At 48.0% G+C, this 25,724-nt stretch overlaps 2 protein-coding genes across 3 annotated transcripts in view; both read right to left on the reverse strand.

Moving 5' to 3' along the window:
- Positions 1 to 15,406, reverse strand: part of TM7SF2 (transmembrane 7 superfamily member 2) — an 18,365-nt gene extending 2,959 nt beyond the window's left edge. Inside the window, exons 1-9 of one of the 2 annotated variants that reach the window (XM_015410817.1) lie at positions 15,338 to 15,406; positions 12,585 to 12,768; positions 11,897 to 12,093; positions 7,681 to 7,735; positions 5,925 to 6,119; positions 5,310 to 5,413; positions 4,020 to 4,139; positions 3,116 to 3,284; positions 840 to 920 (exon numbers count right to left, since the gene is read on the reverse strand). In XM_015410817.1, coding sequence (XP_015266303.1) covers positions 840 to 920; positions 3,116 to 3,284; positions 4,020 to 4,139; positions 5,310 to 5,413; positions 5,925 to 6,119; positions 7,681 to 7,735; positions 11,897 to 12,093; positions 12,585 to 12,639 — 976 coding nt within the window. In that variant the 5' untranslated portion in view covers positions 12,640 to 12,768; positions 15,338 to 15,406. Of the gene's footprint in view, positions 1 to 839; positions 921 to 3,115; positions 3,285 to 4,019; positions 4,140 to 5,309; positions 5,414 to 5,924; positions 6,120 to 7,680; positions 7,736 to 11,896; positions 12,094 to 12,584; positions 12,895 to 15,337 lie in introns of those variants that run through there. The other variant, XM_015410818.1, reaches the window with a different exon arrangement.
- A 6,294-nt stretch (positions 15,407 to 21,700) lies between these two features.
- LOC107110111 (toll-like receptor 5) overlaps positions 21,701 to 25,724 on the reverse strand; it is a 10,628-nt gene continuing 6,604 nt past the window's right edge. Inside the window, exon 2 of the mRNA XM_015410835.1 lies at positions 21,701 to 23,645. Within this exon, the coding sequence (XP_015266321.1) occupies positions 21,712 to 23,645 (1,934 nt within the window). The 3' untranslated portion in view covers positions 21,701 to 21,711. The remainder of the gene's footprint in view (positions 23,646 to 25,724) is intronic.

Genomic DNA, 25,724 nt, shown 5'->3' on the forward strand with positions numbered 1-25,724 from the left:
AACCTGGATCTCCTAGTCCAGCACGCTGCAGAAGGTTCCAGTTTTGAACCTGGCACCTCCATTGAAAAGGACTGCAAGTACCAGGGCCCAGAAAGGCTTGTCCTTGAGATCCTACATTTCTTTTTTGTTTCTTTTTTCTTTTTTTATTAAATATAAAAAACAGTTAAAAATAAGAAAGCAAATCCTGGTGTTTATGCAGGGCAAACAGGGAGGTGTTGATTTTATGTGCTGCTGATGCTTCTAAGAGGGGCATCCATTTTTCTTGAGAAGAAGAAGAAGAAGAAGAGATTGGATTTATACCCCGCCCTTCACTTGGAGTCTCAGAGCGGCTTACAAACTCCTCTCCCTTCCCCTCCCCACAACAGGCACCCTGTGAGGTGGGTGGGGCTGAGAGAAATCTGACACAAACTGCTCTTTTTCAAGGACAGCTGTGCCAGAGCTTGTGACTGACCCAAGGTCACATCAGCAGGTGCAAGTGGAGGAGTGGGGAATCAAACCCGGTTCTCCCAGATTAGAGTCCGCACACTTAACCACTACACCAAACTGGCTCTCAGAGATCCTACATTTCTCATTAGCAATCTCTGGTAAATAATGCAGATTGCATTCAAAGGTTCAGGAAAATGGCCATCCACAGCTGTCCTCCAAGCTGACTCACTACCAGTCTAAAGACAATTCCCTTGATGCAAAAGATAAGCACGTTCCTCTATTTATTACATGCAATATTTTATTTATAAAAATGCTTGAGAGACAGACAAGTCACCTATTGCAGAAGCATACTGTGTTCAGTACAGCAGATCCTGGCACACAATAAACAGAAACTAGCAGTCAGAGTTACAAACCAGCTACTTTGGGGTCAGCCGGATTCCTGCGGAAAGTGTTCTTCTGTGAGTTAGCGCTGCGGAAGACAGAATAGCCAAGGCCTGCAGCGGGAGGAGAAGGATTAAGTGTGAGCAGACAGATGACTGGGCAGAGGGAATGTGATCGTGGATGTAGAGGCTACGGTGGCCCCAAGGAACACTCATCAGTAGTAAAAAGAAATCCACATTTACCCAAAAGGGAGACAAGGTGTTTTGTTTTGTTTTTCCCACATGGGCCATCACAAAAAAGGGGGTCATCTTGTATTTGCATACAGTTTACAAGTATGTACAGTTTGGAAAATGAGCTGCAGTGGCTAAAGTGGTTAAGATGCTGAACTGCAGGCTGTGGAAGATCGGCAGTTCAAGACCCGAGTGTGCCGCATGACGGAGTGCGCTCCCATCTCTAGTTCCAGCTCATGCCAACCTAGCAGTTTGAAAGCAAGAAATTGCAAGTATATAAATAGGAAGTACTTCAGTGGGAAGGTAACACCGTTCCGTGTGCCTTGGTGTTTTGTCATGCCGGTCACATGACCATGGAAACGTCTTCGGACAGTGCTGGCTCTTCGGCTTTGAAACGGAGATGAGCACCGCAACCCTAGAGTCGGATTCGACTTAGGGCTCTTAGGGCTCTTTAGCTTGGAGAAACGACGACTGAGGGGTGACATGATTGAGGTTTATAAGATTATGCATGGGAAAGAGCAGGTAGAGAAAGAGGTACTTTTCTCCCTTTCTCACAATACAAGAACTCGTGGGCACTCCATGAAATTGCTGAGTGGTCGGGTTAGAACGGATAAAAGGAAGTACTTCTTCACCCAAAGAGTGATTAGCACTTGGAATTCACTGCCACAGGAAGGGGTGGCGGCTACAAGCATGGACGGCTTCAAAAGGGAATTAGATAAGCATATGGAGCAGAGGTCCATCAGTGGCTATTAGCCACAAGGTATAGATAGGGACTCTGGGGCAAGTGATGCTCTGTCATCTTGGTGCTTGGGGGGGTCAACAGTGGGATGGCTTCTAATGTCCTGGCCCCACTGGTGGACCTCCTGATGGCACTGGTATTTCTGGCCACTGTGTGATACAGAGTGTTGGACTGGATGGGCCTTTGGCCTGATCCAACATTGGCATCTCTTATGTTCTTATGTTCTTCTTATGACTGGCTTTCGAGCAAGAGAACCTTTACCTTTACAGTAATAAAAAACTTTGTGTATAATTTTTTTTAGTGGGGGAGTCATTTGAAATTCAGCATCATCTTTCTTTTGGAGCAATATGGTCCTATGCAAAGTATCTAAACATATTGAAGCCTGCATACTTTGGCCAGGCCACAAAATGTTGCTTTTGTTTTAGTACCTGGCTCACTCCATGGAGATAGATCAAGATGGGTAGCTGTGTTAGTCTGTCTGTAGCAGGAGAAAGAGCAAGAGCCCAGTAGCACCTTAAAGATGAACAAAATATGTGGCAGGGGACGAGCTTTCGTGAGTGAACTCAGGGAAGCTCATACCCTGCCACATATTTTGTTAGTCTTTAAGATGCTATTGGACTCTTGCTCTTTTCTACCTGGCTCGGTATCTAATGCCACTTCACACATTACAGGTTGGGTCTGGATGTAACACATTTCAGACATGAGTGGCAGATTCTCCTTGATGGCCATGCTCTCCTGTGCCTCCTTTCCTTGCTATTGCCCCTACCCCTGCAATGGGTACTCAAAGGTATGCTGCCTCTGAACATGGAGGTTCCACTCAGCCCACCTGCCTAATAGCCATTGACCAACCTATCTTCCAATCAATTTGAATGATTTAAAACTTACAGGATTAGACAAAAGGGCCTTTTAATTGGGCAGCAGCCTTGTTTTCACCGTATCAAAGTCAATACACAATAGAACTGTGGAGCATATAGTTTACTGGTCAGAACTTTTTGATGGCTGCTACCAATGCTCCCTCTAAGCTGTGGAGTCTTGTGAGCAAAAATTCTACTTTGTGAGCTACTGGCATGAAAGTTGTGAGTGAGCGATTTGGCTCCTGCATAAATTAGTTTGCTCTGGAGCCATCCTTCCTGAGCTGAGACAAAAATGTGTGAGCCGGAGGCTAAAAAACTGTGAGCTAGCTCCCACTAGGGAGGGAACACTGGCTGCTACTGGCAAAGTTCCTAAAAAGAGACCTATGGGAAAGGAATTTTTTTCTACACTTGCTTGGCCGCACTCAAGCATCGTTATTCTGGGACTCAGCCCTTTCTATTAAAGCCGTCTTCATTGTCCAACTTACCATTTAGCAGGATGATGCCTCCAGCTATAGGCAGGCTCAGCTTCTGCGGATGAGTGACCAGGAAATAGGCCTGCAGACTGTACAGGAAGGGCACCCAAGCCAGGTCCCCGAAAGCCAGCATGAAGCCAAAACCCTCATGAACTATGTCCATGGTGGTGAGGATGGCCTCCTTGAGAAAAGAAACAAGGTGTGTTGAGGACAATTGGAGTGGGACTTAGCACAGTGGTAAATCACTTGCTTTACATACAGAAGGCCCCAGGCTCAATCCTGGACATCTCCAGTTAACAAAAGACCTCTCCCCGGAGCTGTTGCCAATCAGAGCAGACAATGCTGATCTTGATAGATCAATGGTCTGACTTGGTAAAAGGCGGCTTCATCTATTCAAACCCCCCACCTGGAGCAATTCATCTGTGTCGTCTTGTCCTCCCTCTCCACTAAGAATGCCAGCCTCCAGATGAGGTTATCCCTGGAATTACAGCTCATCTCCAGACAAGAGATCAGTTCCTCTTGGAGAAAATGGATGCTTTGTAGAGTGGACTCTACAGAGTTCTACCCCACTGAGGTCCCTGTCCTCCCCAGGCTCCATCCCCCAAATCTCCAGGAGTTTCCCAGCCTGAATCTGGCAACCTTACACCCCGTCCCCGTCCCCCTGGCAGCCCTACTCCCCCCACCCTTATTTTCATACACTCCAGTTATCCTTATTTTCTAGCACTCATGTAGACAAAAATCTGTAATAAAGTCAGCGCTGTCTCCAATCCTTGGTTGTTTTGAAACTGATAAGAGCAGAACTTAGGACTTCAAACTCTTTGTTCTCACAAAGATGGGGGGGGGGGCAGAAAGAACCACAAACGAACTCTCCCCAAACTTCCAGGCCAGCATGGATCTCTCACTGTGTTGAACCTACCTCATTCCAAAAGGCATCCACTACATAGAGCAGCTGGAAGGCATTAACAAGAATCATGGCCAAGGAAGGATTTCCCCTCAGCTCTGTCTCCTTCACTAACATGCCCATGTTGATCAGGGCCTAAGAGACAAGAGAAAAGGGAAAAGCTGCAACCACAGGATGTCTGTGGATGTCCATTTTTCTTCCATTATATCCCACCCATCATCACCAGATTGCTATTCCTTTAACCCCATGGTCTGTACAGCAAATTTAAGTAAAGCAACTGCTTCCTCTGCTGGCGGTTTAACAACAATGCACTTCAGCGCACTATAGTGCTGTTCAATTAACACCCACAAGTGTTAACAAGTAGGTGGCGTTTTTAATAGCTCGAAAGCAGTGGAGTGGGTTTTTTTTTTAATCCAAAAGCTACACAATTTTCAGTTTTGCACAGTAAAAACCAAGAAATGCATACAAATGACCGACATATGTTTTTGTTCTCCACAGGCTGCCTATTGGGATTGATAGCCACCTAAGAACATAAGAGACGCCAATGTTGGATCAGGCCAAAGGCCCATCCAGTCCAACACTCTGTGTCACACAGTGGCCAAAGATACCAGGTGCCATCAGGAGGTCCACCAGTGGAGCCAGGACATTAGAAGCCCTCCCACTGTTGACCCCCCCCAAACACCAAAATGACAGAGCATCACTTGCCCCAAAGCACCTATCTATACCTTGTGGCTAATAGCCACCGATGGACCTCTGCTCCATATGCTTATCTAATTCCCTTTTGAAGCCGTCCATGCTTGTAGCCGCCAAGCCATGCTTGTAGCCTCGAAGCAGGCAACTCTTGGGAGCCAGAAATCTTGTTAACATCTTTCCAAACCTCCTGGGTAGGCCCAAAGCAGCTCCACCCTTTCCTTGCTCTTCTTCCTTGCCCCGATATCAGCTAGAAAAAATTCTGTAATAAAGTCAGCTCTGTCTCCAGTCTTACTAACCTACTAACCTGCAATGCATCTCTTCTGTGAGTCTCTGCCTACATGCCAGCTTCCCCAATATAGCAGCTCTCCAGGATGGTCAGGAAGACTGGGCAGCCGGTGGTGCTTAAGTCCCCTCTCCCAACACTCCACAGTCCTGACCCACGCACATCTGGGAATTAAGTTCTGAACATGGAACTCCCTGAGTACGCCTGGTCAAAAGTCCCCAGGGCAGCCACACGGGGCACATGAGGACATGGCAATGTGGGAACCAGCCCTTCATTATATAAACCCTCCTGCTTTCTCTTCCCACCACCTCCAGCATAGTGATACCTACCCATCCAAGGAGACCCGGGCGCAGCTCACAGAAAAACTTAAGGTCAAAGGTACCGATGCGTGGGTTCAACTCGTGGCCTATGAAGAAGTCATAAATGGGGTTTCCTGTGGAGGGAAGAGGCAGGGGAAAACTGAGGATCAACACAACGCTTCAATACTTTTCTGATACAGCCCTCTTGGCAGAGCTTTTTTTTCCCCCCTGGAATGAGAAAATGTGAGCCATTCTCAAAAACAAGACGGAGAACATTTCAGGCGCCCAGGAGAATCCACTGCAGCCCCCAAAGTCTCCGTGCATCAAAAACAACAGCAACCACCCAGACAGACACACGCTTCAGAAGAGAGGCTCCAATGTGAAGCTGCAGAACTAGAAATTCATTAACAAATTCAGTTCTCTTGATCTGGGGCACAACAGAGATTGGAGATGTCTTTTCCAATCAGTTCTTAAATCTTATGTCTGTAGAGCAAGAAACCCTTCAGGCAAGTCCTTCCCCACAAATTCCTTCATATATGGGCTTTATAGGGAAGTCCAAAGAGCCCCCCTCCCTTATTGGGTTTCACGCGGACACTTTGGTCCCTTTGAAGTGACACACGAGATGCCATGGAACCTAGAGCTCACCTGAATTCCCGCCTGGAGCCAGCCCTGTCCCAGGGGCGAGGAGGGCTTTGAGGTAGAGGAGGATGCTGAGTCCAAAAGCAAGAACAGACGCAGAGAAGGCGAGCTGTAGCAAATGGTCGTATATGTAACTGAGGCGCAACCCTGCAGCCATGCCGACCCCCACCAACAACGCTGTGATCCACATGGCATGTATCCCTGCCAAGGCAAAAAAAGGGTTTAGGCAGACACAGAACTGGCTGTCCTCCTGAGGCTGTCTCAGGTATAGATATGAGCATGTGCAGCTGCCTTCCGCTGCCAGTCCGAATAGGCATGGGTGACCTTGGATAGACCAACAGTCTGACTCAGAATAAGGCAGCTTCTTCAACATGGTAAACAGAAACTATATCTGTAGCCAGGTATAATTGTGGGAGAGGGCTAGACAGTGGTTAAGAAGGGAGTTACAAGCATGAAGTGCTGAAGGGGAACTCCTTAGGTGGAAAACAGTTAGGAACACAGTGCTGGAGCACAAGGGACCTTGGTCTGTTCCAGCACTCTTCCATGATGACATGAGGAACAGGAAAGCAATATTAACTGGACTATTCCCTGCTTGTAAGGAGAAAATATCATATGTATCCAGGGCTCTTTTTGTAGAAGAAGCCCAGCAGGAACTCATTAGCATAATAGGCCACACCCAACAGCAGGAACTCATTAGCATATTAGACCACACCCTGACAGCACAGCTCATTAGCACATTAGGCCGCACCCTCATGTTACTAGAAGTGTGGTTATCCAGCCATACCCACCTTTTGCTTGTTATTCTGTTTACCTTGTTTGTTGTCAAAAACCAGGGCTTTTTTTGTGGCAGGAACTCCTTTGCATGTTAGGCCACACACCCCTAATTTAGCCAATCCTAATGAGTTCCTGCTTTTGGGTGTGGCCTATTATGCTAATGAGTTCCTGCTGGGCGTGGCCAACTTGGGAGCCAGCCGGAACTTCGTTCCTGTGCGTTCCTGCCCAAAAACAGCCCTGTATGTATTATTTTGGGGGCATTAAAGTGGTATTTGGCTCCAGGTGACACACAGGCAAACAAAGCTCATCAAATATCACACAGTCACTGGGCCCCCTTCCCAAACTCTGCCCCCAGATCTCTAGGAATTTCCTAAACTGGAGTTGGTAGGGTTGCCAGGTCTTGGTAGGAAAATATCTGGAGACTTTGGGGGTGGAGCCAGCAGAGGGCGGGGTTTGGGGAGGGGAAGGGCCTCAGCATGTTACAATGCCATAGAGTCCACCCTTCAAGGATGCCATTTTCTCCCGGGGCGCTGATCTCTGTCAGCTGGAAAGCTGTTGTAAAAGCGGGAGATCTCCACCTGGAGGCTGGCAACCCTAGGAGTTGGCAGTGCCCCCGCCTCCAGAGGCGAGGCAGATAGCAACCAAAGAGAGGGCTCTTTCAGTAGGGGCTCTTTGCTTCTGGAATGCTCTTCTCTTTGAAGTTCACCTGGTGCCTCTGTGGCTTTCTTTTAGACACCAGGCCGAAACCTTTCTGTTCAACCAAGCTTTTAATTAAGGTGTTGCTCTTTAAAAATAATTCAATAGTTTGCTTTGAGACTGAAGTTGTTAAATTCATTTTAAGCTGCTCAAAAGCTGGGTTTTTTAAAACCTTGCAAAACATTGCTGTAGCCACTAGATATCGCTTCCCTCCAGGACTGCCCCCCCCCCCCCCCCCCCCCAACTCAGATCATGGGTTCTAGCATGACCTCCATTTTCCAGGGGTACCCACCGTTAATACGGTACGTGAGCCGGCTCTTGTCTCGAAGAACAGTCCCTTCAGTGACCTGTTAAAAAATATACAAGATGGTGAAGCAAGGAGAGCTTTATTAGCGGCTTTGTTTCAGTAGTGTGGCCTATCTTGTAGAAGAGAAATATCCCCCCCCCCCAAAAAAAACATACAGTTTGTGCAGTCCACTTGCTAGAGGACTGATCTTAGAAACCCCAAAAAGTGCCGGGTTCAAATGTTACTTCCACCACGGCCTCCGTGTTGTAGCCTTAGAGAAGCTGTTAGCACACCCCCACAAACCCGTGAACACGTATTCAGACTGCAGTTGGGAATTAGCTTGCATGTTTGGGCAGGGAGTGGAAAACTGGGCTCTTTTACCTAGAGAGGTGGCAGAGAATGGCAATGATACATTTTTATAAGATGGAGTCAACCCAGTAAACATTGTCATCAGATTTTGGCACACTGGAGGGAAAAAGGAAGATTTTAAAAAGGCATATATGGAGTTTTTCTAGGGACCTGGTACAACAGTTGGGGGAGGGGGAGCTTATCCAACCAAATACCAGCACATACTAAATCAAAGCACAGACCAGTGTTCCCTCTAAACTGAGTTAGTGTGAGCTAGCTCACAGTTTTTTAGCCTCCGGCTCACACATTTTTGTCTTAGCTCAGGACGGATAGCTCCAGAGCAAACTAATTTATGCAGGAGCCAAATCGCTCACTCACAACTTGAATGCCTGTAGCTCACAAAGTAGAATTTTTGCTCACAAGACTCCACAGCTTAGCGGGAACATTGGCACAGACAGTACATTTCTCATCCAAATGAACAATATAACAACAACAAACTGACCAGAAGTACTCCAATTTGGAACAGGAGTTACTTTTAAGCTAAAGGTGTAAATGTGGGGGAAATGGGGAACAGGACAGAGGAGAAGTGGAATCTGTTGGCACAGAGGAGTCCAGATGTGAGGCCTAAATAGCAGAGAGGAGCAAAATGCTCACTTTCTGTGTAGCACAGTGTGGGTTAGAAAAAGGGAGATGGATCAAAATGAGGAGCAAAGATATACCTGTCTTAGTCTGCATAGGTATCAGATGAAAAAAAGGAAGGATCCAGTGAGTTGGGAGCCTGAGTTGCAGTCCACTTTGTAGCCAGGATAAGACTCCTGGTTCAGACTCAAATTACTAGCTCTAAAGCCAGGCTAGTTATACTGGTTTTGGCCCATAGGATAAAATAGGTTCTTTTCAGGAAACAAATGACTAAAGGAATACTTGGGAGCTGGGCAATTTATCAAGAGAAAACTATAGAACTGATTAAATGGTATAATGGAAGGGCAGCAGGAAGGGAAGTTTTTGACTGAATTATAATTCAGAATTACAGGCCTGGAGGCATGAAGCCCAGTCACATGACATGTTCGGGACAATGGGAAGATTTGAACTGAAGGTTCCAGGCTGTCACAGGGCTTTTAGTGTCTGAATTGTGATAATGGTCAGTGATTGCATGACAACTTTGTCTTCTAGCCTGGTGGTGGCCAATTGCTTTCCGCCCTGTTGGCACTCCCTGATTTCTCCCCAAAAGGCTTCCTTGGAAGCATTTGCTGCGACTGTTCCTGCAAGATCCTTCTTGAGACACAAACATGGTGACTGTTTTCCAGGGCTTTTTTTGTAGAAAAAGCCCAGCAGGAACACATTAGCATAACAGGCCACACCCAACAGCAGAAACTCATTAGCATATTAGGCCACACCCCTGACACAATCTCTCATTGGCATGTTAGGCCACACCCCATGTTGCCACCACCACCTTTTGCTTCTTATTCTGATTACTTTGTTTCTTTTCAAAACTCTGGGCTTTTTTTGTAGCAGGAACTTCTTTGCATGTTAGGCTTCAAGTTTCATTTATTGTCTTAGTCATTGGCCATAACAGCACAAAGTAAATCAAAGCACAACAGAAATATACATCAATAACTTGCAGTAAGTCCTAGACCCCGTCTTATCTTTTTTGCCGCCAGTGCAAACAAAGCCATTCTGCTAGTAACATGTGCATCAGTATCAGAAAGCAAGAACACGGTCAAATCCTGCTCAGCAGTTCCATTATACAGAGGTACAATAGGATAAATAAACCTTTGCCTAAGTGATTCGTGCCATAAACATCTCAGAATGTAATGCTTGACATCATCCACTTCATCCATACCACATAGGCATATTCTAGAAGCGGCAGGGGCACCCAGAAAGCGACCAATACAAACCATTGAAGGTATGGCATGGAACCTTAGGGCAGTAAAAGCCCTTCTCAGCTCCAAAGTAGTTAGTTTCTCAAGATATACAGTCCTACAATGGTCTCTTTTGAAGATCTTATACAAGGGGGCTGTATGGCAACTTACTACCATATGTCGATTCAAAAGCCCATCCTTATTAAATACCCATTCCTTCAATTTAGCCCTTTGGGTTTCATTTACCAATAGGTCATCAGGGATTGAGTATTTCAATAAAATAGAGTTCAAGTAATCATCTGATCTTTTCGAGGATTTCAACAGCAAACCAAAACTTTGAACACCTAGAATATCCTGAGGTCGTTCTAAACATTTCCTCCAATACGAGAGGATTCTTACATTTGCCCTGGCTTTCAGGGATACCATACCCAGTTCAGCCCTCATCAACGCCACAGGTGAACCTTTGGGTAAGACCAAAATCCGCCTCATAAAATAATTTTGCACTGTTTCTAGCAGGGACATGCATGTTAGGCCACACACCCCTAATGTAGCCAATCATCCTGCTGGGCGTGGCCAACTCAGGAGCCAGCCGGAACTCTGTCCCTGTGCGTTCCTGCCCCAAAATAGCCCTGCTGTTTTCTATGCTCTGTGCTTGCCTCATGAGACTTGCTCACTGTGTTGCACATGCAATACATACATTCATTCATACATTCAGGCTAGGAATGAACGGTGTGCAGATGAAGGGGGGGCTGGCAACATATTCACTGCAAGCCAGTCTCAGTTCTCCAAGTCTGTAAACTGGGAAGGAAGATGACTAGCATCATCACAATATATTGGTTATTATATTTGGCATTAAACTTTCCTCCAATTAACGTAGAGCAAAGGGCCCTGCAAAGTAGGCTAGGTTTCAAGCAACTTGCCTCAAATACCTATGGTTGTCAGGTCTTACTGGCTTTGTGGTGGGGGACTCCCGGCTCTGAGCCTGGATCTTTTGGCACGCACGCAGTGATGATATCACCTGGAAGTGACGTCATCCCACTGGGCATGTCACACAGCGATGCTCTAGCATTTTGACAAAAACTCTATGGTTACTGTTAAATACTGGGTTCCATGAATGAGCTTGCCCAGGGGGTAGTGGCTCAGAGGGACCTTGAAGCAAGGACCTTACATTCAAAAATTCAGAACATAACCCTGACCTGGATAGCCCAGGCAAGTCTGATCTTGTCAGATCTCAAAAGCTAAGCAGGGTGGACTCTGGCAAGTACTTGGATAAGAGACCTCCTTGGAATACCAGCAGTCAGGAGGACAGGGGCCAGGCTTTATTCAGCCACCTCTCTGAATATCCTCCAGGCCCCCAGTAGGGGTCAGTCACCAGAGGTCGCCATGCACATACATTCACATGTGTGCACACACACACACACACACACACACACAGAGGAGTCATTTCCTATAGGAGCGCACAGGAGCGGAGCTCCGGCAGTAAAGAGCCCAGGGGGCGGGCACATGCAACAAGCCCCACCCCCTGCTCCCAGCAGCCCTCAGTCAGAGCAAGAAGAAGCCAGGTAAGTTGCAGAGCTCCCCCCAGCCCCCCGGTCCAAAACAGTCCAGTGGCACCTTTAAGACCAAGTTTTATTTAGGTACAAGCTCTCCCTCCTCTGCAAGGACAGATCTGCACGTTCCTCCCCCCCCCGCCCCCAATAGCTAGCAATCCAAAACAGTCCAGTGGAGCCTGAGCGGTGGGTGTTGCCTTCTGACACACTTCCAGTGATGTTAGGGGGTGTGGCATATGCAAATAAGTTATGCTAATGAGTTCTGCTAATAAGCTCCTGCACCTCTTTTTCTACCAAATGACCCCTGCGCACAGACATGCACATATGAAAAATACAAAAGAGACCCCCCAAGAAAATTCAAAACATGGAAGTTTCTTTATTAAAACACTTTCCTTCTGTTTCAGGGTGGCTTGCGATAACGGTTAAAACATTTTCCGCTGAAAAGCAAACATAACGTTGTCTTACCTTCCCCAGAGGGAGCATGTACAGCAGAGCCTGCAGCCCTACCCAGGCTAAGACCAGCACAAAGTCCTGGGGGTTCCATAGGGAGTGGAGCGTGGGCAGAGGCCAAGTGAAGTTCAAGAGACTGGCCTGCTCTGTCCCACACGTCAGTAGCAGGACGAAGACGGTGGCAGGCAACAGGATGAGGAGGCAGGCAGCCCCTGTGACAAAAAAGGAGGAGGGGAGGGTTAGAAAGGAGCAAGACGTAGTGCCTTGGGAAGGGAAAGTCAAGGAAATAACAGAACCCAGCTTTGTCAGCTGGGAGGCAACAGGATCAATATTCCAGACAGGGTTGCCAGCCTCCAGGTGGCAGCTGGAGATCTCCTGGGATTCCATCTGCTCTCCAGGCGACAGAGATTAGCTCATCCTGGGAAAACAGTCGCTTTGGAAAACAGTCTCTATGGCATTCTATCCCATTGATGACCCTCCCCCCCCTCAAACCCCACCCTCTTCAGGCTCCACCCCCAAAATCTTCAGGCGTTTCCCAACCTGGAGCTGGCAACCCTAATTCCAGACAAAAAATTTTAAAAGGTATTTTTATTCCCTAAGACAGCTACGGAGGGCTCAGAGAAACCTAGAGGACACCCGGGCTCCTTGTCTGTTTTGTCCCCCTCCCCCCCATCCTCCAACCACTCCAAAATTTCCTCCTTACCTAGAACACCCCCGAATTCCAGTTCTTTGGTGCGGGGGATCTTGTGTCGATCCATGGTGCTCTTGTCCAGGGACCAAATCCGCTGTTGGGAGTGGGCAGTGCTGCCAGAGAGCCTCCCCCCCCCCCCGCACTTGGTTTTAAGTCCTGTGTATACTCAGGGGGGTGTTATTCACGAGCCACGTGCCTGTGGAAAGAATCCATTTAGACCAAGTTGTATTTTTCTTCTTCTTGGGTACCCCGTTAAGCTCTCTTCATGTGAATTAGTTACCCCTGGCTAAGGCCCAACTGTCCTTACAATCGTCAAGAGGATTAGAACTCCCTCCCTAAATTTAATTCTGTCTGACAGACAGTGCCTTAAATGAGGGCAGAGGGGTAATTTCACCCAGATGCTTTTCTTCTTTTAGAAATGAATCACCAGAGGAACATGCACGGAGCCCCTTTTCTCTCTCACTGCTGAGTAAACTACAGCCAGCCAGCTGGCTGGGCCGGCCTTCCTACACAATTGGGATTATTGGCTAGTGGCTGGAATTCAAGAGCAGAGGGTCCAGCTTTCAAACCGGTGTTGAGAACTGTCTAATGTCTTTGCTTGAAATGAACCATGATAAGATTGTTGCTGAGCACACGCAGAGTGCTCCTACTTTAATGAAATCAAAAGAGTTTTCGGCTAAACATTAGGAAGAACCTCCTGACATGGTTCCCCAGTGGAACAGGTTTCCTCCGGAGGTGGGGGGGGGGCCCTCTCCTTCTTTGGAGGTTTTTAAGCAGAGGCTAGATGGCCATCTGGCAGCAGTGCTGATTCTGTAAATTCAGGCAGATCATGAGAGGGAGGGCAGGAAGGGATGAGTCAGTGCTTGGCTCTCACGGCCCTTACTTACATGCCCAGTGTAATACCGATTGCCACTTTGGGGGCAGGGACATTTTTTACTCCAGGCCAAATTGGCCCTGGGATCCTGGAGTTTTTGTGTGTTTGTTTGCCTTCCTCTGGACATAGAGCAGGGGTCACTGGGAGAGGGGGGGTGGGTAGCTGAGAATTTCCTACATTGTGCAGGGGGTTGGACTAGATGACCTTTTCCTTCTTATTAAACCCTATAGGTCCCAAACTCAGCAAAAGCAGGGTGTTTGTTCATGATAAATACCCCAATGCAGAATATATATTTTCAGTATCAGCAAATCCCAAGTATGTTTTCCTTCAGCGTTCACGCCCTTTGGGCACTGAGTGTAGGAGATTAATACCTGCCCCCAGGGGTCGTTTCGTAGAAAAAGAGCTAGGGGAGCTCATTAGCATAACTCATTAGCATATGCCACACCCCCTGACATCACCGGAAGTGTGTCATAAGGCCACACACCCCGCCCCCAATGGTCCCGGCCACCGCTGCCGGCCTTGCAGCTCCACTGCCGAGCCCCATGAGGGGCCCGGCGGTGGACCTGCAAGGCCGGCGGGAGTGCGAGGAAGCCCCGCGAAGGCCCTCCCTGGCCCCAGGCAGGCAGGGGTGGGGAGAGGCAGGGAGGAAGCAACTTACCCTCCCTCTTCTCCTGCCTCCTCCTGGCTGAATAAGGGCCGGAAGCGGGGTGGCCAGAAGCAGGAGGCGGGGCTTCATCATGTGCCCCGCCCCCCGTACCTCATCCGGGGGAACTGCGATCCCCCGCGATTCCCCGCGAAATGACCTCTGCCTGCCCCTAGGTCGTCTCATGAGCTGTTTAATAGAAATTCACCAGTATCCAGCCCCCCTATTTCCAATACCAGGATTCATCCTTGAAAGTTGCACTTAATATGTGAAGCTGCTGTCTACTGAGTCAAGTAATGGGGTCATCTAGCTCAGTATTCTCTGCTCTGGCTGCAGTTTTACTGGTTCCCAGGCAAAGAAAGTGTCCCCCCCCCCCCAATATCGAAGGTCCTGTAACTGAAAGTACCAGGAACTGAACAAGGGGGTACCTTCTATGTGCAAAGTATTCACACTACCACACTACAGCCTCTTCAGAGGTGCATGCCCACAGTGACTCTGATCACGTTGTCAAGTGCTCATTCTTGGATTAAGGATCCCAGCCTCTCCACTTATGTTCCCTCTAAGCTGTGGAATCGTGTGAGCAAAAATTCTACTTTGTGAGGTACTGGCATTAAAGTTGTGAGCAAGCACTTTGGGTACTGCATAAATTAGTTTGCTCTGGAGCCAACCTTCCTGAGCTAGGACAAAATCGTGTGAGCCGGAGGCTAAAAAATTGTGAGCTAGCTCACACTAACTCAGCTTAGAGGGAACACTGCTCTCCACACACTTTTGGTCATTTTTGCAAAAGAAGCGCCACTTTGCCTATCTGCCCTAGTGGAGAGATCATGCCAATGACTTGCCCTGATTTGATGTTTCCAGTCTTATGCACATATCAAATAAGTCTCATAGAGAGCCAGCATGGCAAGATCAGCAAGTAAACCTAAGCTTCATAACTTCTTTGATTCACAATCCAAACTCGGTCCTGACATGATTTTCATTCAAAGTATCACTTCCAGGTACCCCCCTCCCCCGCCAAGCAGGGTTCTGGAACGTTTATGACTTAGCATTAAAAGCACACTGGATCTGGATTTGCCTCGGCCCCCGTTTTCTGTCTTCAGCAGTGGGTAGCCAAGAGAGCCCCAGCCGGGAAAGATGGAGATGGCCACAATATCCCCTCTTGCTGTCTGACTCCAGCATCTGAAACTTGGTGGGGGGATACCCTGCCCTTTAAGTGCTGCAACTCACCCCCTCAAGCAGTCATGGGCTTACCTGTATGGACTGCAAAGGACTCAGCTATGTTCCTGGCTGGGGACCACCACAGGTCTCGCTCACCTGTTTGTCAACCAGCGTTCTGTCATTCACACCAAACCAGGGTTGCGGCAACCCCCACTCTGCCCATCCTGTCCCTATCCGGGAGCAGCCAATCGCATCCTAGGAGAAGAATGACATCTCAGGCTGGGGGAACCTATCACGAGCCGGGGGGGGAGTGTCTCTCGCAATGCTGCTGAATTCAGCTGCCATTCCGTTGCATTCATGATGACCTGCAAGGTTTGCAGAGGAAAGACAGAGGCGAGAGACGCCTGAAGGAGCCTGTGGGGTCGATGCTGGGTCTCAACCCTGCAACGCGCAAAGGAGCTGGACGAAAAGAGTGCATCTGAGCCTGTGTAGAATGGAGTCCAGTGGGCACTTTAAAACCTTAGACAAATTTCTTTTCAGAATAAGCTTTGTCAGCCAGAGCTCCAGATACATTAAGTGTTCAACAATTGGGGCTGATTTTATACACAGAAAGTGGGAGAGGGCATGTTAAAAAGAGAGACTGGTGTAATACGAGATCCAGTCGAAGGAGTAATTCATTCAAACAAGTGGGTGTGAAACTTGAAACTAACCACAACAAAGTAGATGGAACACACAAACCAGGCTAATTTAGAATGAGACAGGATAGTGGAGTACACTCTTCTGGCAAACTCTGCAGTTTTGTGCATGAATTCATTTATTGTTTCTTGGCTGTGCAGTGTTGGCACATAACATATTCTTGCTCTCACTCCCCCCCCCCCCCCCCCCAATTTACAATACCGCCACGTACTCCTTGATATAGAGGTGCAAGATCTGAGAAGACTGGCGCACAGACATTGCTCTCCCATGAGTATGGGACTTTTTTTTAGCCACATTTCCTCAGGATACCTGGCAAAACTGATTCAGCCCCATCTTCGTAGGGCTTTCATGCTAGCACGGTTCGACGTCCTTCCCTCAGCTGTTCTATCGGGAAGGTTCAAGAAAATTCCCTATAAAGATAGATTGTGCCCCTGTGGGATGGGGGAAATTGAATCCATTGGACATGTGCTATTGCACTGTAAATTACACTATGACATCCGTGTTGTTTATATTGAACCTGTGTTGCACCCCCTTTTGGGCCAATCTGATGAGCATAAAATTAGTTCTTTATTGTCTTCGCATAATATAGAAATTCTGGAACCTGTAGCAAATTTTTTTTATGAGGTAACTAGGAGGAGAGGCTCATCTTAAGGCAATTCGGAATGTGATACCCCTCCAGCCTATCTTGAGGCTCTGCTGCATGTGTATTTGATATTTTATGCCAATAAAGGTATTGTATTTGTATTTGTAATACCGCCACGCAGCTGAAGAATTAGGCTCCTGTGCCCCCCCCCCAGGAGACATCATAAGAGGTTTCCATTGGCAGCAGAGTCTAGGGATGCCAGCCTCCAGGTGGGACATGGAGATCTCCGGGATTTATAGCTCATCTCCAGACTACAAAGATAAGTTCCCCTCGAGAAAATGGGTGCTTTGGAGGGTGGACCACACTGAGGTCCCTGTCCTCCCCCAGGCTCCACCCCCAAATCTCCAGGAGTTTCCCAGCCTTGATCTGGCAACCCTATCCCCCCCCCCCGGTGAGGAGAACCTGGCAACCCTATTGCCAGAGACTCGGGCAGATGCAATGGTACACCTTAGGTGCCACTTTATTGAAATCAAAACCTCAAGGGGCTGAACTACGGCAAGCAGGCGCACACTGCTCTGGGGCAGTTTTATCAGGCCTGCCCAGGTCTTGTAGAAGGCTGGCAACCTACAGGTGGCACTTGGAGATCACCTTTTATTACAGCTGATCTCCTCCAAGATCAGTTCCCGTAGAGCAAATGGTCGCTTTGGAGGGGGGATTCTATGGCTGGATCGAGGCGGGTCGGCACCAACGTTCCCTCTAAGCTGTGGAGTCTTGTGAGCAAAAGTTCTAGTCTGTGAGCTACCGGCATTAAAGTTGTGAGCGAGCGATTTGGCTGCTGCAGAAATTAGTTTGCTTGGGAGCCATACTTCCTGAGCTAAGACAAAAATGTGTGAGCCAGAGGCTTAAAAACTGTGAGCTAGCTCACACTAACTCAGCTTAGAGGGAACAGTGGTCGGCACTACTGTTGTTATTAGATCTAATGGCAGCTGTTGGTCCACCCACATAGGAGTCTGGGGGCACATCCTTGAAATGGCTTACCTCCTTCCTCCAGGGTCAGGGACAGAGGGTGGTGCGAGGAGAGAGGATATCACCCTGACACCCCCCTGGTGTGTGGGATTCCACAAGGAGAGATTCCCCCCTCAAGTTGATTAACATTTATATGTGCCCCCTCGCTCAGCTGGTGTAGCATTTTGGGCTGAGTTGTCACCAGTATGCTGATGACACCCAGCTATATCTGTTGGTGGGCGGCCAGGTAGATACCGTCCTGTCAAATCCGGCTGATGGGCTGGATGCTGTGTGGTTGAATGGCTGAAGCAGAGTTGTCTGAGCCTGAATCCTTTGGAGGTCCTGTGGCTTGGGAGGGGCGGTCCGAGGTTGGGGTACCACCTCCTGTGTCTTGACAGCATGCTTCTAACACTGGCACCCACTGTCAAGAGTCTGGGTGTGGTTCTGGATGCCTCCCTACCTATGGAGGCCCAGATCACAAAGGTTGCCAGACTGGCGTTCTTACAACTGCACCAAGTCAGGCAACTGGCCCCTTACCTCTCCCGTTCTGACCTAGCCGCAGTGATCCATGCAATGGCCACCTCTAGGATGGATTACTACAACTCGCTGTACTTGGGGCTACCCTTGAAGAAACCTGAGGATTACGGCTTGCCCAAAATGCAGCTGTACGGGTGCTTATGGTCACTCCAACAACAGCACATATCTAGCTAGTGCTTCACCAGCTGCATGGGCTCCAAGCTGAGTACCAGATCTGCTTCAAGGTTCTGGCTTTGACCTATAAAGCTCTCCACATTCAGGGACCAGTGTAGCTGCAAGACCGCCTCTTCTGGTATATCCCCCAGAGAGCCTTGCGCTCAGTATCTACTAGCCCAAAAGACATCCAGCTATCCTAGACCAGAGCCAGGGTTTTTTTTGGCCCTGGCTCCTGCCTGGTGGAACTCTCTACCTGGCGATATCCATGCCCTACAGGACTCGAGACAGTTCCGCAGGGCTTGTAAAACAGAGATGTGTGCCACCAGGCCTAGGGTCGAGGATAGCAACGGTTTACCATCATATCTGGTCCCGATCTCCCCACCCTGTAAGAGGAACTAATAATGACTTATGCCATCAGAATGTTTTTAAGATTTAATTTAAATCAGTTTTAGACTGGATTTTATATATGCCTGTGAAATTGTGTTTTAAAGTATGCTGTACACTGCCCTAAGCAGGGCAGTATAGAAATAAATAAATAAAATTATACCCTGCTGAGTTCACCCCCCCACACCCTCCCTCCCCAGATCTCCCCGCGAGGTTCCTCTCCTCTGCACCCTCTTGGCCTTTCCCAGCCAGCTTGCCTTCCTCTCCTCCCTGGCTCTCCTGCCATCTCCCTTTTTATCTCTGGGGGTCCACCTGTGTTGGCCAAGGCCAGCACCGCCCCTCCCTTCTCTGAGCCTTGTTCCTCTCTTAACCCCCTTCCAGTTTGGAGTAGTGGTTAAGTGGGCAGACTCTAATCTGGGAGAACCAGGTTTGATTCCCCACTCCTCCACTTGTATAGGGCTAGCCATGGGGGCCCTTGCTGTCCCCCATGCCTTGGGGTTGCTTGCCAGCCTCCAGGTGGTAAGAAACCCAAGCAGCAGATACGCGCGGAAGGGAGTAAGTAATACAAAAGATACAAGAGATCAAATCGTGCATAAATAACAAAAATATATATTCAACGATCAATGAGTATAATAATCTAAACCTATATAAATAGAGTAGTTTTTCAAAAACATAGTGTAGAAATCAGAAACTCAAAAGTACACGGTCCAAATACAAAAACAGTCCTATTAATACACCTTCAGAAACAGTCCAAGTCAAATTCCTCAAAAAGTGAATAGTCCAAATATAGACGTGAAGAGAAATTATTAGCAACTGTAGTTGGACTTGTTGAATATATTTTTCATTATTTATGCACGGTTTGATTTTTTGTGGTGGCTCATGAGGTGCTCTTCCGTGTCTTGGAGCATTTGCTGCCTTTTGCCCAGTAGATGGGGCTTTCTGTTGGCTTCTGTGCCACAGCTCCGTGCTCAGAGAGGCAATATATGTGATGAATGCTGGTTTCTTGGAGGTGAGGGAGACAGGTGGGCTATTGAGCACTGCGGATGTTCTACGTCTGAGCCACAGCCCCTCAGTAACATAGTTTGGTCCACCCCCCTTTTTTATTGCCTGTCTATATTTAACTGCGACCATGTAGCCCAGCTGGTCTCCTTTTAAACTCTGTATCGTGATTTTAAAAATGCTATGAAATTAATACATTTAATTGTCACGCATTCTATAATATAATCACGAAGATATTCTATATTGTTGCCATTATTAAAAAGGAAACACAACACGACTGTAGAGGATGTTTTTAGTTAAAAGAGTTAATTGATTTATGAATACATTTTATAGCCTCTCTCTCCAACAAGGGCTCATGGGGCCTTTTACAGTTTTCGAAAGGATTCTTGAGAACTTGTAAAACTGCAACAGAAAGTTATACAGTTCAGCAGTCACAACCTCAATATGAGCCAAACAGAGCAACGTAAATCAACAGCAGTTTTGCACAGTTAATATAACATTTATTTATTTCATTTCTACCTTTCTCACTGACACTTAAGGCCGACTACAACTAAAGAACAGTATAATACATACAACCAACACAGAATTAGAGCAACCCATGCTATGAGCACAGTGTAATACAGACAATACAGTGTAATAGGACTGGAGATCGATGCAGTGGAACATCAGATACAGCGGATGATTACAGAAATCAGAAAACAATGCAAACAAATACAGCATAATATATACAACAAAGTCTGCCTCAAGGGCCACTGACATCAACTACAACCTTATTCGCCTTATAAAAGTGCCCTTGTCAATCATTCTGTTTTATGCATTCTGTGGAATGATAGCAGTGTGGAACCCTTCCTGATTTCATCAGATGGGCCATTCCACCAGGTGGGAGCCATAGCAGAGAATACAGGTAGAGGATCTTCTTACCCATTTGATCTTACCCATTTGTAGGGTGGAAACGTCAAAAGGCTTTGCTCAGATGAGCAGCACTTGAGAATAACTCTGCAAACATTTAGAAACAGTCTTCCTGTCTGTTATGTTTTTACCCCACCTCTCCTCCAAAGAACTCAGGGAAGCATACTTGGTTCTCTCCTCCCTCATTTTATCATCACAACAATCCTGTGAGGTAGGTTCGGTTGAGAGATAATGACTGGCTCAAGGTCACCCAAAGGAGTTTCATGTCTGTGTGAGGGATCCGAACCCAGATCTGCCCTAATTTTGCACTGCCTTGTAAACAATAAGGTAATGGGGGAGGGTCACTTTTCAATGAGGACCAGCCACACATAGCCAGCCAATAGAAGGCCTATGGAAATTGCACCTCCGCTGAGAATGTGACACTGCATAGGATCTCAGGAAAAATACATATTTATACATATATTTAATTTATTTAAACTAGGGATGCCAGCCTCCAGGTGGGACCTGGGGATCCCCCAGAATTACAGCTCATCTCCAGACTACAGAGATCAGTTCTCCTGGAGAAAATGGATGCTTTGGAGGGTGGACTCTGTGGCCTTGTACCCCCACAGGGGCCCCTGTCCTCCCCAAGCTCCATCCTCAAATCTCCAGGAGTTTCCCAACCTGGATCTGGCAACCCTACCCCCCAACCATCTGCTGGTGGCTGGGCGGGGGACTTGGCAACCCTATTTAAAACAGCTATAGAGTGGTTGTCTGAGAAATAATGGCTTGGATCACACTGTAAACTTCCACAAACAAAAGGTGGGTTCGTAGTCTCCTCCCTCTATCAGCAGCCCCCCAATTCACCCCTCATGCTAATCCCCCACCACCAGGTTTAGCATTTGGGGGGAAATTTAGGGAGAATTGGATGGGATGGGGGGAGGTGAGGAAGCCCAGTTCTGCTGATGGAAATGCCTCCCTGTTAAGAGAAGATTTACCATAGGACCCATCTCAATGTCCATAGTAGACTCAATTGCCATTCTTCAAAGCAGACAGGCTGAAAGCTAGCTTTGAAATGTATTCTGTAGCTTGTGTCTGCCCTGAGAAGGCTGTGTTAAACTAGCCTCTGAGCATGAGCAGCGTGCAAATTCAAACATTTATTTTCCCCAGCGGCCAATTCAATTGCTGCAGCTTGTGGTATGGTGAGGAGGTGCTTTTACTACACATCACAGTTGTTGTGGAGAAACCAGGACAAGGAGACCCGTGTGAAAGTTGGAGTGGGAAGAACACAAGGGATCCCTGCGGCCACAGATCTTTTCGGTGCCATGCTGTTGCTCTGCAGCCAAGTCTGCAAGCTGGCAAGCCCACAGTGACAAAACAAGGTCAGTTCCTGCAGATCCAAGGTCTGCAGCAGAACCAGTGGCTGGAATACAGATGGGGACAGGGTCATCATAGAGTTCCCACGGAGGCTGAGGGTACGCAAAGACTGCAGGCCAAGGAATACTTCCTCTGGAAGTAAGGGCAGGAGGTTCTCAGAGAGGTCCAGAGTCTGCAGAGACACCAACCCCCGGAAAAGACCCTTAGGAAAGTCCTTGAGGCTGCCGAAGCTGAGATTCAGGACCGTCAACCTCTCTAAATGATGAAAGATGCCTGCACATTTCCCTGCTTTCCAGACGCCTGCCAGGTTGTTATGGGAAAGATCCAGTTCTCTGAGGTGTCTGGGGCCTTCTTGGATCCAGAAGCATCTTGCCAAGTGGTTGCTTGAGAGATTTAGAAAAAGCAAAGAGGGGATCTTCCCTAGCTGCTCCCAGAGCTGCCCCAGGTCACTCAGACGGTTGGAGGAGAGGTCAAGGTGTGTCAGGTTCTGGCTAAGATGCTCAATGCCCAAGGTGTCCCTGATCCTGTTGTGCCCCAGCATCAGACGCTGCAGAGATGGGAGTTTACCGTTTGGTACTTGGGAGAGAGCATTGTCCTGTAAGTCAAGGATTTGCAAGGAATCCAGCCCCACAAGGGCATCATGTTGAACAATTCCAATGTGGTTGGACTTCAGGATGAGATACTGGAGGGGCAATGACCTCAGACTTTTCAATGCTTTTGTGTACAACTCCCCAAGAAGGTTGTTGGATAGATCAAGAACATGCAGTTGATTCAGCTTGAGGAAGGCCCCATCATGGATCTCGGTAATCTTATTGAACCTCAAAAACAGGATGTGGAGATCTGGGAAAGCTGAGAAGACAGAGGGGGCTAGTTCATTTAGGAAGCCATGGGACATGTCAAGGGAGAAGGTGCCACTATCATGTAGCCCAGAGAAGGTCCTGGCCGAAATGTCCTCCAGGTTATGGAAACCAAATGAGCTTCCAATCGCCACTGAGTATTGCATCTTGAGGTTCTGGATCCGTGTGCCAGTTATGCTTGTGAAAAACTGTTCAACTTGCATTGCATCCCATGGATTGGAAGAGATGTCCAGGGTTCCCACCGTGATGTTGTGGAAAGGGTTGGTGCAGGTGGGGTGGTAGAGCAAACGGTTAAAAGACAGGTCAAGCAAGGCAAGATGGCGCCCTTTCAGGTTTTGTAGGTCATCCCCACAAATCCTCTCAATGTTGTTGAGTTTCAGCTGAAGGAAGCTTAGCCTTCTAAGCTGTTGAAAGGCTGGATCAGGCCTCAGTCTCTGGATGAGATTTCCAGAAAGATCCAGTCTCTTCAGGGACACCAAATCCTGGAAGTATCTTCTTTCCAAAACCTTATCATCAAAGCCATTAACATCCAAGAGTAATACCTCAAGCTTGGTCAGGCCTGCGAACGCAGCGGGGTGTAGCGTTACATTCATGTTGCCTCCAAGGTCCAGGAATGTGATACCAGCCACATTCTGAAAGGCCCTCTCTCCCACAAAGAGGGACCCTCCCAACTGCTTCCCAAGGGATAACATCTGCAGGGAATCCATTTGGGGCCAGGTAGAATTCAAGATGGTGGAGAAAAGGTTAAAATTCAGCAGGAGGACCTGGATGGTGGGATCAACTTTGGGAACTGTCTTGTGGCTTTGACCTTGGCAGTCGGCTACCAGTCGAAAATTTATCATGGTATGATGGCAGCGGTCTGGGACATCTGTGGTGTAACCCAAGACAGTCAGCGATAGGATGGCCATACAAAGGAGGACTGTAAATTAAAGAGAAGGTTATTTATTCATTTGCCATAATTATCTATGCGTACTAGTTCTATAAATTACAATTCCCAGAGTTCCCCTGATTGCTGGCAGAGTTTAGTGTCTGGCACCCTGTGGCTCGAAGACCTTTGTTTGACTTTTATCTTTACCATTAAGTCACTAGCAGTGCCATTCTAAGGAAGTAAATCCCAATGAACAGACTTGAGTAGGATTCTGGGAAGACCTGCTAAGGGACGGCACAGTAGCAAGGCCATCTTAAGCAGAGTTACGCCCTTCTTTTCCCATCCATTTCAATGGGCGTAGCCAGGGCTATTTTTGGGCAGGAATGCACAGGAAGGGAGTTCCGGCTGGCTTCAGAGTTGGCCATGCCCACTACAGCCAAAGCCTCTGGATGCATGGCTACAGAGGGAAGGCCTGGAGAGCAAACCCCCCCCCCCGGTAACTCCGAGGTGGGCAAGCCAGGGGGGCCCCAGCAAGGATCGGGGAGGCATTTAAATGCCTCCCTGTGCCTCCCCTGGCCTGTCCAAGGGCTGGCTTACCCAGGCTCCCTGCAACTGCGGGACACCCAGGCAAACCAAGGGGAGGCATGGAATGTGGCCTAATATGCTAATGTGCTGTGCTGTCGGGGGTGTAGCCTAATATGCTAATGAGTTTCTGCTGTTGGGTGTGGCCTATTATGCAAATGAGTTCCTGCTGGTTTTTTTCTACAAAAAAAGCCCTGGGCGTAGGAGTGTAGCAGGATTTTAATTATGTCACCAGTTTTCTTGCCGATGATGCATGTTTTCATGTAGAAGCGAGTTCATATCAGTTTCATCTACTGGTCAAACTGGTTGCATTAGGTTTTCTTTGATCTTGCACAGCTAATGAAAATGGTTACAGAAATACTAGATTCTGTTTAGAGCCAAACCATTCTGTTGGACTAGGATCTGGGAGACAGCATGTTTAAGTTAGAGTTGCCAGACCCCCTGGTGGAGGCAGAGGTCCTGGCCACCAGAGCCTGCCCCCCAGCTGTCGATCAACTGGCTGGCCGGGGGACTTACTGGGAACAAAAAAAGTGTGTATGTGTGTGGGGGGGGGACTTAACCCTGAAACCTAGGAACCAGAACCTAAAAAGGTAAGTCAAACAGAACAGAGGGCCAACAATAAAAACTTAATGTTTATAATATGAAAAGATACATGTGTTTATTAGCAAAGAATTAAAAAACATATAAGGGCCCAATCACACCTCATGTAAAAATGTGTATCTTACACACAAGGGCCAATGGGCTTGGCTTACCAGGCCATGTTGTTGGCATCGCACAGGAAGTGATGTCATCATGCCAGCAATGTCAGGGTGAGACGCTGATATTTCGGGCAAAAACTTTGGTAGAAGCTGTTTTCTACCATAGAGTTTTTGCCCAAATACCAGAGCAGCACAGTGTCATTGCAGTGTGATGATGTCACTTCCTATGAGATGCCAGCAACGTGGCCTAGACCGTCCTCTTTCTCCTGGTAAGTCCTCCCATCCCCCGCCATTTGCCTGGAAGGAGCCTTAGTTTGAATCCCCACTCTGCTGTGGAAGCACTGTGGATAGCCTTGCACAAACCATTCTCTTTCTCTGAGCCCAGCCTATCTCACAGGGCTGTTGTTATGAGGATAAAATGGAGATGGGGAGAACAATGTTGTAAACCTCTTGGGTTCCCATTGGGGACACAAGCAGGGTATGAATATCTAAATGAATAAATACTTGTGGGGTACACAAATACAGAATATAGCTGATAAGGTAGAGTATTTGGCAATCTCTCCTTATTATAATTGAATAGTGGGTGCCAAAGTTCTAAAATGCGCCCCGTTAGTGTATGGGCAAAAAAATTGCCACTCAGAAGACGCTGCATCCGATGACTGGCTCCCTCAGCGAACCTGGCCTGCCATTGGCTGGGTGGCTGGGAGGGGAGGGAGCCAGTCATCGCGGCCAGTGTCGTCTTCACGGGCCGCATTCAGTCCAGCCAACGGAGCTGGTAGGGTCCGCCAGCTTCCCCCCTCCCCGCGCCCACTCCAAAACGGCAGACGGGGCCTTCAGGCCCTGTCCGCCG

The sequence above is a fragment of the Gekko japonicus genome, unplaced genomic scaffold (assembly GCF_001447785.1).
Source record: "Gekko japonicus isolate JY-2015 unplaced genomic scaffold, Gekko_japonicus_V1.1 scaffold42, whole genome shotgun sequence".
NCBI classification, from domain to species: Eukaryota; Metazoa; Chordata; class Lepidosauria; order Squamata; family Gekkonidae; genus Gekko; species Gekko japonicus.